General features: G+C 41.0%; 1 protein-coding gene across 1 annotated transcript; it reads left to right on the plus strand.

Annotated features, from left to right (window-relative positions):
- Nucleotides 1-717: 717 nt before the first annotated feature.
- LOC109896926 (natural killer cell receptor 2B4-like) lies at nt 718-12684 on the plus strand. The gene is given in 12 exon segments (XM_031832188.1): nt 718-3135; nt 3356-3600; nt 3746-3994; nt 6411-6713; nt 6927-7093; nt 7096-7205; nt 7383-7490; nt 7686-7744; nt 7829-7906; nt 11250-11288; nt 12260-12376; nt 12583-12684. Coding segments are annotated over 5 exon segments (777 nt in total). The 5' UTR covers nt 718-3135; nt 3356-3600; nt 3746-3900; the 3' UTR covers nt 7486-7490; nt 7686-7744; nt 7829-7906; nt 11250-11288; nt 12260-12376; nt 12583-12684.
- Nucleotides 12685-14299: the final 1615 nt, after the last annotated feature.

Here is a 14299-nt window from a genome sequence, read left to right on the forward strand (position 1 = left end):
CCTCTAGGTGGGTGCCTAGTGGCCTTGCACTGGGCGCACACCGAGCAGGAAGAAACATAAACCCTCATGTCCTTGGCCAAAGTGGACCACCAGTATTTCCGACCGATGCCAGGATGACCAGAGGAGGGTGGCGTGTGAGCCCAATAGATCAAACGGTCTCGGACAGCAGACGGAACGTACAGACTGGACACTGGAGGGGGAGTGGGCTCTGTACGTAACTCCCGCTTAATGTCCGCGTCCAGCTCCCACACCACCGGTGCCACCAGGCAAGAGGCCGGAAGTATGGGAGTGGGATCTATGGACCACTCCTCTGTGTCATACATCCGGTACAGTGTGTCTACCTTAGCGTTCCGGGAACCTGGTCTGTAGGACAGGGTGAAAACAAAACAGGTAAAGAACATTGCCCACCTTGCCTGGTGAGGGTTCAGTCTCCTCGCCGCCCGGATGTACTCCGGATTGCGGTGGTCAGTCCAGATGAGAAAAGGGTGTTTACCCCCTCAAGCCAATGTATCCACACCTTCAGAGCCTTGACAACAGCCAACAGCTCCCGATCCCCAACATCATAGTTTTGCTCTGCAGGGCTGAGCTTCTTCGAAAAGAAAGCACAGGGGCGGAGCTTTGGTGGCGTACCCGAGCGCTGAGAGAGCACGGCTCCTATCCCAGTCTCGGACGCATCCACCTCCAATATGAACGCCAAAGAGGGATCCGGATGAGCCAGCACGGGAGCCGAGGTAAACAGAGCCCTCAGGTGACCAACAGCCCTGTCCGCCTCAGCCGACCACTGCAGTCTTACTGGTCCCCCATTCAGCAGTGAGGTATTGTCCCTGCCCCAGGGATTCGGAGACATATGTTTTCTATAGCAAAGACAAAACAAATGGAAAATGAAAATTGGATCGGCGATGGCTAGAAGGCCGGTGACTTCGAACGCCGAACGCCGCCCGAACAAGGAGAGGGACCGACTTCGGCGGATGTCGTGACAGACAGTTTCATGCTTTACCTTTGTTTTTGGTGTTTTATCCATTATTGAGAAAACAGCGCAAAAGCTTAGAAAATGGCACTAAAAAGAAATTGGAGCACATATGGTCTGAAGATAGAATGTGGCCACACTACATTGATGTTGTATCTCTGTGAGAACCTGGGCTTGTGTAGCCGAAGCCATGCAGACCTGGTTCGTGCGGTGGTGTGCATTTAACCAGGTCATCACTCAGGAACTAAAGATTGATTCTAACTCAGTGGTTGGATGAGTTGGATGTGTTGTATTATCAAGTTGTGATTATTGTAAATGGTTGAGGGTTCCTTCACTACAGTTATAGTATACTTAATTAAGAGATTAATGACGGGTGTTTTAGGTCTCTGTACCCTCTCTGTGTGCAGAACATGGGAAGTCAGTGGCCTTTTAAAGCTGCAGTCATCTCTTCAAACAACCACAAAAATGACACCCTTCCACTTGTTGTGGTATATAAGTCTGAGGGATGGTGCTAAGGATATTCATTCATCTACATTATTTACAATAATTGTCATAAAATAATCATATATTTGGGGTTATGATGGGATAAGACTTGAATTTCTATGATTCATTTAAAAGTGAAGAAATCAATGTAAAAATCTCAGATTGCACCTGTAAAATAAAGTACAGGGTGGATTTAGTAATCAGAAACATGAATATGGCATGTTGTTATTTATTTCAAGCTTATATTGGTGCAATGTGACTTTCTGTGTTGTAGTGCTTAGTACACACATCTACTCTGGACACTCTGAAGATGATGATGGTAGATATTTGTACACTTGATCAAGCCTCCATCTCTTAATGCTTCATCAAATGTTTTATTTGTCATTTTTAAAGCTGTTTTTGGATAAACATATTTTGTGTTTTGATCGTCTCAAAATAACATGTGTTAAGCAATTGAATCATGCTGGTTTTATTTTTTGCAGGACAGGCAATGGCTGTTCTGACCAAACACCCCAAATCCTCCCAGATATTCAGTGGAGAATCTGTCACTCTCAGATGTAACATACAGAGGGGAAAAGTCACAGACTGGAAATACACATGGCGCAAGGATGATGTGGACTCAATCAGTAGGAAGCATGAATATGAGATCAGTGAGATTAAGACTTCAGACAATGGTGAAGCATTCTGAGTGGAGTGATGCAGTCAGACATACAGTGACCACGTATTATTACTTATTCTAGCGCATTTATTATTGAGTAGGCTTTTCAGGACTTACAGTTGGCCTTTGATGTTATTCAAAGGCAGCTTTTCCAATTGAAACGTGTGCTTTATGAAAGGAAAACAAAGATGATGGTTTTCTCTTCCCTGAAAGTAAGGACGTGGAGTCACTTGCAGATTTGAACTTCAACAGGCCAGAAAATTGATAGGGTCACCTCCTATAAGTATCTTGGGGTTTGGCTAGATGAAAAGTTTTAAACAACACATTGATAACTTGACCAAGGAACTGAAGTTGAAATTGGGTTTCTATTTCAGGAACAAATCTTGCTCTTCAATGTTAGTCAGAAAATATCTTGTTCAAAATACTTTTTAATCAATGCTGGATTATGGTGATATTGTCTATATGCAGGCCTCTGGCCACTGTGTATCATGGTGCTTTAAGATTCATGACAAATGCTCGACCACTTACCCATCACTGTGATTTTTATGCCATGGTGCAATGGACCTCTTTCTCCACCAGGAGGCTAAAGCATTGGTACACTTTAGTGTACACAGCATTGATGGGACAACTCCCTTTGTTCTTTACTGACCAGATCAGTCACTCAATATTGTCTTCATTCAAAGTCGCTGCTGTCCTTGTCTGTTCCTAAGGCCAGAACTGAGATAGGGAAAATATATTTTTCCCATAATGCCCCTTCTTGGAACATGCTTCAGAAGATTTTAAAGTTAGGGGAGTTAGTGTCCTTGTCTGTTTTAAAGACTGATCGACAACACTGTTTGTGACAACTGCAGTTGTTTCTAATCTTCAATTGTATCTTCAACTTGTGACGTTTTGTCTTATGTGTGTATTCTGTTTTTATCTGTAATGTTTAATGGACACGCTGCTATTTCCCTGTTTTGCCTTCTTGACAGGTCGCCCTCGCAAAATAGGTTTTTAACCTCGACGGATTTTACTTGATTAAATATAGGTCATTAAAAAAATATTTTTAAATTATCTTATCACCTCCATAACAACTTGACATTGGGCCCCATTTTAAGAAGGCTGCCTACCATTGCTGTTCAGATTCCTCCATTAATTAAATCTCATTTCATGTAATAATTGAAGAAATATGGTGCACGGTACTAAGATCATATTTTTAACTGATTGGTGCGCTAACTGCATTTGTCTTCATTGAACTGTTTCCACAGCTCTGCCTACAGCGTCTGTGAAGATAGTCACTACTCAGGAGCCACTGTACTCCGGAGACACTGTCAAGCTGCAGTGTGAACTATGGACATACCGCTGGTTAATAAATAAAGAACGGCTTTCCAGTCAGACCAGTAAAACCACCACCATCTCTCTCTCTGACCAGGCTGGTCAGTACCAGTGTGAGGGGACAAGGACAGGACCCAAAATTCATAACTCAGCTCATCTCTCCACATCAACTTCACTGGTGAGCTCACTATTGATCTTCAATCACTTCTGAACTTTCTAAATATATAAATATTAAAAATCTATATATACTGTATATAATGCAAGCTCATAAGAGGTTAATATAGTATGAGTGATTACTTTTATTGATATATTATTTTACACAGTTGGCCCTCTGATCCTGGAGAGCCCTGCCTATCCCATAACTGAGGGAGACTCTGTGACTCTACGCTGTACAAATAGATATCAGGAAACAAACCCGAACCCCAAGGTTGATTTCCACAAAGATGGAGTACTCATCAGGAATGAGACCACAGGAGAGATGACCATCCCTGTAGTATCCAAGTCAGATGAAGGATTCTATAAGTATACATCTAATGAAGGAGAATCACCAGAGAGCTGGGTGACAGTGAGAGGTGAGAAAACGATCATAATCGCATGACCTGTTCATAATATCTCTGGTCAAAATTCATTTGTAGTGTTAAAAAGGTTTGGAGTTGCAAGCTCAGGCTGGTCATCTGATCTCAAGTCAGTTGTCAAATATACACTGCTCAAAAAAATAAAGGGAACGCTAAAATAACACATCCTAGATCTGAATGAATGACATTTGTTTTATTAAATATTTTTTTCTTTACATAGTTGAATGTGCTGACAACAAAATCACACAAAAAGTATCAATGGATATGAAATGTATCAACCCATGGAGGTCTGGATTTGGAGTCACACTCAAAATTAAAGTGGAAAACCACACTACAGGCTGATCCAACTTTGATGTAATGTCCTTAAAACAAGCAAAATGAGGCTCAGTAGTGTGTGTGGCTTCCACGTGCCTGTATGACCTCCCTACAACGCCTGGGCATGTTCCTGATGAGGTGGCGGATGGTCTCCTGAGGAATCTCCTCCCAGACCTGGACTAAAGCATCCGCCAACTCCTGGACAGTCTGTGGTGCAACGTGGCATTGGTGGATGGAGCGAGACATGATGTCCCAGATGTGCTCAATTGGATTCAGTTCTGGGGAACGGGCAGGCCAGTCCATAGCATCAATACCTTCCTCTTGCAGGAACTGCTGACACACTCCAGCCACATGAGGTCTAGCATTGTCTTGCATTAGGACATTGGCCAACCGCACCAGCATATGGTCTCACAAGGGGTCTGAGGATCTCATCTCGGTACCTAATGGCAGTCAGGCTACCTCTGGCGAGCACATGGAGGGCTGTGCGGCCCCCCAAAGAAATGCCACCCCACACCATGACTGACCCACCGCCAAACCGGTCATGCTGGAGGATGTTTCAGGCAGCAGAACGTTCTCCACAGCATCTCCAGACTCTGTCACGTCTGTCACGTGCTCAGTGAGAACCTGCTTTCATCTGTGAAGAGCACAGGGCACCAGTGGCGAATTTGCCAATCTTGGTGTTCTCTGGCAAATGCCAAACGTCCTGCACGGTGTTGGGCTGTAAGCACAACCCCCACCTGTGGACGTCGGGCCCTCATACCACCCTTGTGGAGTCTGTTTCTGACCGTTTGAGCAGACACAAGCACATTTGTGGCCTGCTGGAGGTCATTTTGCGGTACTCTGGCAGTGCTCCTCCTGCTCCTCCTTGCACAAAGGCGGAGGTAGCGGTCCTGCTGCTGAGTTGTTGCCCTCCTACGGCCTCCTCCACGTCTCCTGATGTACTGGCCTGTCTCCTGGTAGCGCCTCCATGCTCTGGACACTACGCTGACAGACACAGCAAACCTTCTGCCACAGCTCGCATTGATGTCCCATCCTGGATGAGCTGCACTACCTTAGCCACTTGTGTGGGTTGTAGACTCCGTCTCATGCTGCCACTAGAGTGAAAGCACCGCCAGCATTCAAAAGTGACCAAAACATCAGCCAGGAAGCATAGGAACTGAGAAGTGGTCTGTGGTCACCCCTTGCAGAACCCCTCCTTTATTGGGGGTGCCTTGCTAATTGCCTATAATTTCCACCTGTTGTCTATTCCATTTGCACAACAGCATGTGAAATTTATTGTCAATCAGTGTTGCTTCCTAAGTGGACAGTTTGATTTCACAGAAGTGTGATTGACTTGGAGTTACATTGTGTTGTTTAACTGTATTTTTTTTACTAAGGTTTTTTTGTGTCAGGGTTTATAAAACATTACTTCAGACTGACATGTATTTATAATGTTGCCCATGCAGTATATGATGCATTTATGGTGAATAATTACACAGTAAATGTACTTGTGAGCTGAGGAGGGGTTATCGATCCACCCCTACTTCTCTTTTCCTGTAATCTCATCCTGTTCTACTGAATGTGGGGGAGGAGTGGACTTGAATGAAGTTAAAAAGGACCCACACACTCAGATACGTAAAGATGTAAAGTGAAAATATGTATAATGCCATGTACAGTACAAATGAAACATGGAAATGAGCTATAGAAAATCCAATCCACTATCTATTATTGATTAGGTAGGACTTTGCATTGGAGTTCATTATTGTGTAATTATTCATGTAGGCACACTGTAACAAGTATTACAGTCACACTGTAACAAGTATTACAGTGTAACAATGAGTAATTACAACACTTACTACATGAATAATAAAGATACATATTCTAAAACGTATTTTTAAAGAAAATTAGTATTTTCCGAATGGATAAAAGGAACATCACATTTTTTGATAGTTCTGACTGGTTCTTAATATATCAAACATCTGTACAACTATCAAACATCTGTACAACATATTTCCATATAAGATCATTGTAATATAGTGTGCAACCATTGACTGATGTCAGAATTATTTTATTTTTGACTTTATTTACCCTTTATAATGTGTGTATTTGTGTGTTTCAGGTGTAGGTGTTCCTCTGATCATCAACAAGAGAGTGGGGGACTCCGTGGAGCTGCAGGCAGTCTTAGAGACGGGACATTTCAAATCCTTGGAGTGGAAGTATATGGGAAAGGATATTGCAGAATTCAATTCAGATGTTGTATATTCACCTGGATCCCAGTTTGAGGGGAGACTAAAGATGAACACCAAAAACCTCAGTTTAACAGTCAGAGAACTGACACTGCAAGACTCATGGGATTTTCTACTTACAGTTGAAGGGGACAAAGGTCAGATTGGCAGTAAGACCATCACTCTGAAGGTCCACGGTAGGCTGTTAATAACATTTTTGAATCCTATTTTGATATCATTGTTATTTATGATCTTTAAACTATAACACAGGTTTTGTGGTTTTATACTGACCTTACTCACTGTGCTTTGTTAAATATCCATCATATTTTCAAGTATTTCTCCTGGTGGAATGGCTATATGGTAGGGTTAATTTAGAAGACTATGAGTCCCTCTCTCTCCTGGTTGGTCAGAGCCTATATCCAAGGTGGCGATCCAGACAGACATCAAGCTATTGGCCAACCACTCCTGTACGGTACGGCTGGTGTGTAACGTGTCCTGCTACCCCAACCTTACCTACACCTGGGAAAGAGACAATGAGATCTACGGGGACGCCCAGCAGATTTACTTCTCTCTCTCTCTCTCACACCAGCAAAGAGAAACATCAATGTGAAGTGCAACGCCTCCAACCTAGTCAGTTGGAAAACTGCCTCTGCGACAGTAAAGTGTAGAAATGACACAAACCACCCCAGGTACCTAGATATCATAATAATCCCTTCCATACACGTTCAGTGTGCTTATAGGCTTATGTTGTCAAATACATTATGTAATGCATGTCATTACATTGGATGTACTGTACATGATATAGAGCCATTTAGTCTTTATCATATTGTATCGTCTAATCATGTGTGTTGTACAATATGTGACAGGACGGGTGTGGTAAACCATCTACATCGGAATATCAGTAGGAGGCGCTGTGGTGCTGATCCTCACTTTAGCTGTGGCAGTGTGCTACTGCAGGGGCCGAAGTAACACAGGTATGTACAGCTTAGGGGCCTCAACTGTACTTAAAGTGGCATTTCAGGTGGTTCTAGAAGTATTCTTCAGCTGGTTTGATTTTGGGGGGGATTTGCTAGAAATTAGAAAAAGAGTGAGACCCCTCATTAATTCCTGAGTATGTTTGTTGATATCCTGTTTCTGATTGGTTGATATTTTGTTCTTATAAAACACAGCAGATCTACCTGACAACACAATATATGCTGATGTTATGGACAACACAAGAAGTAGAGATGTAAGTATACATTGCCGTTATTATGTATCTGAATGTGTTAAAGCTGTATGTACTGTATTGTAATGGACTGTATTTTGATTCCAGACAAGATCAAACAGTCATGTAAACCCAATATCCATCTATGAAACTGTCAATGATCTGGTTATCCCAAGATTGAACAAGGTAAGATATAAATGGTCATAATTATAAAATGTCTGTGGTTGAATGGAAGACTATGTAGTCTACTTTGAGAATAGTCACTACCTTTCTTGATGCTGAAACAGTTTCTTCTTGATTATCTGTCACATGTAGCCGCAGACTCTGTATGATAAGATCGCATTTGGACGCCCAGAAGGCCCCCAATCTCCCTACCAGGAAGTACTGTGAACTGAACAGGATGTGGTCATAGGCTGTGCCTTCCATAGATATGGAACTCTCTGCATCCTCTGCAATTTACAGTTGTATATTCTGTAGATAGGCCTAGATATTACTGTTAAATTTCATCAAACTACACTATTTGCTTCTATTTCCTTCTCCCTTTGATGATTCTCATACAGTGCCTTGCGAAAGTATTCGGCCCCCTTGAACTTTGTGACCTTTTGCCACATTTCAGGCTTCAAACATAAAGATATAAAACTGTATTTTTTTATGAAGAATCAACAAGTGGGACACAATCATGAAGTGGAACGACATTTATTGGATATTTCAAACTTTTTTAACAAATCAAAAACTGAAAAATTGGGCATGCAAAATTATTCAGCCCCTTTACTTTCAGTGCAGCAAACTCTCTCCAGAAGTTCAGTGAGGATCTCTGAATGATCCAATGTTGACCTAAATGACTAATGATGATAAATACAATCCACCTGTGTGTAATCAAGTCTCCGTATAAATGCACCTGCATCGTGATAGTCTCAGAGGTCCGTTAAAAGCGCAGAGAGCATCATGAAGAACAAGGTACACATCAGGCAGGTCCGAGATACTGTTGTGAAGAAGTTTAAAGCCGGATTTGGATACAAAAAGATTTCCCAAGCTTTAAACATCCCAAGGAGCACTGTGCAAGCGATAATATTGAAATGGAAGGAGTATCAGACCACTGCAAATCTACCAAGACCTGGCCGTTGTTTGGCGTAAAAGCAACACAGCTCATAACCCTGAACACCCTATCCCCACTGTCAAACATGGTGGTGGCAGCATCATGGTTTGGGCCTGCTTTTCTTCAGCAGGGACAGGGAAGATGGTTAAAATTGATGGGAAGATGGATGGAGCCAAATACAGGACCATTCTGGAAGAAAACCTGATGGAGTCAGGAGACTGGGACGTAGATTTGTCTTCCAATAAGACAATGATCGAAAACATAAAGCAAAATCTACAATGGAATGGTTTAAAAATAAACATATCCAGGTGTTAGAATGGCCAAGTCAAAGTCCAGACCTGAATCCAATCGAGAATCTGTGGAAAGAACTGAAAACTGCTGTTCACAAATGCTCTCCATCCAACCTCACTGAGCTCGAGCTGTTTTGCAAGGAGGAATGGGAAAAAATTTCAGTCTCTCGATGTGCAAAACTGATAGAGACATACCCCAAGCGACTTACAGCTGTAATCGCAGCAAAAGGTGGCGCTACAAAGTATTAACTTAAGGGGGCTGAATAATTTTGCACGCCCAATTTTTCAGTTTTTGATTTGTTAAAAAAGTTTGAAATATCCAATAAATGTCGTTCCACTTCATGATTGTGTCCCACTTGTTGTTGATTCTTCACAAAAAAATACAGTTTTATATCTTTATGTTTGAAGCCTGAAATGTGGCAAAAGGTTGCAAAGTTCAAGGGGGCCGAATACTTTCGCAAGGCACTGTATATACAGTATATCATAAGGCCTTATACCTTTCTTTGAAGGTCTAGATACAATTAGAAGATTCGGAAATGGGTAATAGCAGAAGAAGGCGTGGTGATCAGATAAGCTCATATGTCGAATTTCAATTTTCTAGATTAAAGAAAATAGTTTTAGTTAATAGTATGACATTGATTAGTGAGGTTGATTTATGCCTGTGAATAGAAAGTGTAATATTTTGCATTAGGATTATGTGCTCGCCAGGCATCAATGAGGTTGTAATCAGAGAGTATATGCTTTAGATCCTTGGTTGCGTGTTGATTGTAGGTGGTCTTATTTATCTGCATGTCCAAAATGGCATTCATGTCTGTCCCAATTACCAGATGGAATTCAATTCATTCTAAAAAAAATATGCTGATCAGAGAATCAAAAATAATTTTACCTTATTTGCATGCCTTGAGTGCTTTGCATTTAGAGTGAATTGTAATTAACTCTCACGACTGTATTTGTTAGCGACAGAGGCATTATTGTTGTATTGAATGGTTTTCAGTACTGTAGCCTTCATCAAGTGATTGTCTAAGTGGATATGTTATCTTTAAAATTAAACTCATTATGACAACACATTACATATATCATAAAGCCCCTGAGAGCCTAGTGACACCCTAAAACACTGGTCTGAAGCTCCTGAATTAGTCAAATTATGCCGGCTTGCAAAGGGATGTGTCATTTCTATTGGAATCCAGCCAAAGTTAGGATATCCAACCATTTAAACTTTCAGTCACACGCAACCTGCATTCAGAATGACTGTTGGGGTAGGGATGATTGATTTTGAGAATTTCTAAATCATATAAACTGGAACAAACATATCAGTAATGGGTGAAATAAGTCCAACTACTAACAGATTGGATTCGTTTAGAAAAATCTGTTATCTATGTTTGTGTAGCATAAGATTAATCAACCAGTCATAGTACATGCAAATACACAGGTATTGAAATAAACCATTCTGAAAATCAACCTGTGAAGAGATAATGCTGGAATAATGATAATGATGATGATTGGTGTCATTTGGAGTTGTTTTGAGCAAACATTAATTTTCTATTTTACTCAACAAGCATGTTCAAATACAACTGACTTCAAGCAGAGTTTGTTGATTAAAGACTCACATTGGCTCAAAGTCTTGTCATTTTTAAGTCCACTCAACTTGCATAGAAATGCTAATTAAGCAATTGGTTAAGTTTGACTTTTTCCAGTGCAAAGTGTATGAAATTAAAAGCCTGAGGAATTTCACATTAGGTCACTTGTTTGTCATAGTTGAGGGGACATGGTTTGCTCTCTTCCTTTGGTGGGTTTGTGAAGGAAGGCACTCTGTGAAGCTGTCTTTTCCCACTGTGATCAGAGAGTCAAATAGAGAAATGGTTGTAATCATATGCAAAAACCTGTGAAAACCTTGTTGCTGGGCTGATGAGTACACATGAAAAGTTGTGCATGGATTTGTCTTATTCAGAGAGAAGATGACAATGTTCTTGCAGCATACATTTTCTGTAGTTCACTTATTAATTTCTCTCTTTTTCATTCAATCTATCACTGTGATCACTACTTTCCTGGGTTATTACTTTGAACAGTTGACAGACTGTAACTCAAGAACATCTACATGCAGCAAATAATTAACATGCCCTCAAACCTTTGACACCTCTCCTAGTGACATGAAAGATTGTGCTGAACATGTCAACATGACCAGGTATGGTAAATGCAATATTGACTTCACTTTTTGTACAACTATGTTCTATCCACTAAGTTTCTTTCTCTGATATATACTATAGTTATCTCTTCCTCCCACAGAAAGACCACGATGCTTTTACAGTAAGAGGAAGTTGTGTAGAGATGAACATGACATCAGATGCTATTTTTTCTGTTTCTCTTTAAGCATCTGTACTTTTCTAATTCTGTCAAAGCCCCATTCGTATCACAGACACAGGAACTGTCGGGGTCCGGAGGACTTGCCAGAGGCTTAGAATGGAGTACACTTTATGTGCAACTCTGCGATGATGATGATTCATGCATTTCTCTGTATTTTGAATATTGTTAGCTAACTATTCACTTTATTGGACGAGAAAATGTTTCATTCATAGAATATGAAGTATGTCATATATGCACAATAAATGTGGCAACTGATGATGACGTTGTTTGGTTAGACTGTGTTTACCGACTACAGAGTAATGGAGTTGTTGGTCACTACAGCTTTTAATCAGGTTGCAGCATGAGCCTGAGAAATATATAATATAAACTAATATGATGAAATAGACAGAGGAAGGAATAAGGGGACAGACCCAGTAGACTGAGGGGTTGTTGTTGTTGCTATGTGACCAATCACATCTTAGTTTCAATATTGTGATCCACAAGAATGAGGAGTAGTTACAGGTCTGTCCTGAAGGGGGCGATAAGAAACCCCAGATGTTTATCTTGTTTCGTCACACAGTGTCTCACACTCTACACACTACAAGGTTAATAGTAAAAAAAATAATGGATTAATGTATTCAAAATGTAATGATGTGAAGCAAAATTAAACTACACTGCGTGTGTGTGTGGAGGGGTGTGTTTGTGTGTGTGTGTGGAGGGGGGGGGGGGGATTGTGAGAGGGTTGCTGGAGTAGTCCATTTCCATTCTACAACTACCTCAGAACCTGATGGTGATTTGTTGTTCTCTCTCCAGGCCTAACTCCTGGACCCTCTACATCAGTCCTAGTAGGAGTGGTTGTGGGCCTGGTTGTTGCTGGTGTTCTACTGGCCATTCTCCTGGTACTGCTGTGTCGATATAAAAATGGTAAAGGTGAGACTTTTATAATTTCTCATTTAACTTTGTTTGTTCATGTTTAGGATAGAAATGTCTAATTACAAAAGTTTAAAACAGTATTATAATATGCATTTCTCATTACATGTTCATGTTGTAACAGAATATTCTCTCACCTGTCTTTCAACTATGTTCCTTTTCATACAGTAAAATATAATGTTTCATGACTCTCTCTCTCCCTGTAGGCCCCACCAGCTCCACATGTATTATTCACGTTTCCTTATAATGGCCTGTACTTTTACAATATATTTGCATTGTGCTTTTTTAATAAACTATTTCTTTATCCACCAGATGGTATGAGTGCTTTCTTACAGTAAATGGATATTGTCATCATCAACTTTTCCATACAACCTAATTTGGTCAAAACTCCTTGCAGCCTAGTAGAGATCTTATGCTCCACAATGTGTGAGTTAAAGGGACAATCTGCTATTTCTACATCCATTTTTGAACTTAATTATATCTACCCATTGAATCTTCATAAATATAACATAAATGCCCCATTAGCAAAATTCAAAAGCCGTACCCCATCAGCTGAAGACCCGTTGATATTTTCAGAATGACTTCTTGGGGAAGAGTGTGCCTGAAAATAACAGTTCTTCTCAGTTTTATGATGTCATATACTCTGCAGGAGTTCTGAGGACCTGGTTAGTTCTGTTACTGTGTATCACTTCCTTTTTAATATTGAAATGTGGACATGTACGTCTATGATGACAAAGGGATCTTCCAAGTAAGCAAAGGTAAGACACATTAGCCAGGATGTGGTATTTACATGGAAACACTATTTCATATTTCCATTACTGTGTTGAATTCCAAATAGTAACTTACGTATGCATGACTACCAGTTCTCCCATATTGCCTCCTCATCCTACAGACAGATCATGACGATTAATGACATTAGTGGTGTATGACTCTGACTGCTATTTTCAGTGTCCCTGCATGGTCTGGAAGATCACTGTTCAAGTTAATGTGTTTCCGTGTCTATGTGTTTATGTCTATGTGGTCAGACAGACACCCAGCAGCCCGGTCATTGTCACTGCTCCTGAGAAACAGAAACAGGTCGCCACTGAGACCATAAGTCACAGGAAGTGACATCACCACAAGATGTTACCTGAAACGTAGAGGAGGGTCCTTTGTCAGTAACCTGGGACCCACTATAAAGTTGGCAGGTGTTTCATGTCCCTCAGCCACACTGACTTATGAGCATGCAGAAGAAGTCATGCAAACACTTCTGCAGGTATATGAAGCCAAGCACACACTCTCTTTCACTCGCTCTCTAACCCCCAATTCTCTTTTTCTCTCTGTCTCACTCTCTCTCTCTTCCCCCGAGCCCTCTATCTCCCTCTGTGTTTCTCTACAAACTTGAGACGTCTGCTCATAAAGTAACAAAACTACCGGTATCTGTGAAACACCATGACCATTAACCACACAACCAGCAGCAGTAGGAAACACATGCTCCAAAACCACCACCATCAGACTGATCAACACAGTGACAGACCTCAAACACACCCACGTCTCATCGTCTAACTCTCAATCTGAGTGAAGGATTATTTTCAGAGAGCAACTATAGAATGTGGCTTCTTTTTCAACTAACATACAGGAATTATTTTATAGAACAGCAGCCCTCATCAAAAGGTCAAAAGGAAGTCTCTGCTCTCTCATCTCTACTCGTTCTTCTCTGTGTGTTTTGGCTACTATCCTGAGTTCATTAACAAATGAATGTCATCCACTTAACATTTCCCAGAAACAGCAATGTAACACAGAGTTACATTACCATGATTCAAATCAATGCCCATTGGATTATAGGAGTGGGTACCAGACCTCTTTCACTTATGATGCAACACAAAACATTAAATCAGACCTACCTCGTTTGTGCTGTAACTCAAGAACATCTACTTGCAGTTG

The sequence above is a fragment of the Oncorhynchus kisutch genome, linkage group LG9 (genome assembly GCF_002021735.2).
Source record: "Oncorhynchus kisutch isolate 150728-3 linkage group LG9, Okis_V2, whole genome shotgun sequence".
Classification (NCBI taxonomy): Eukaryota; Metazoa; Chordata; class Actinopteri; order Salmoniformes; family Salmonidae; genus Oncorhynchus; species Oncorhynchus kisutch.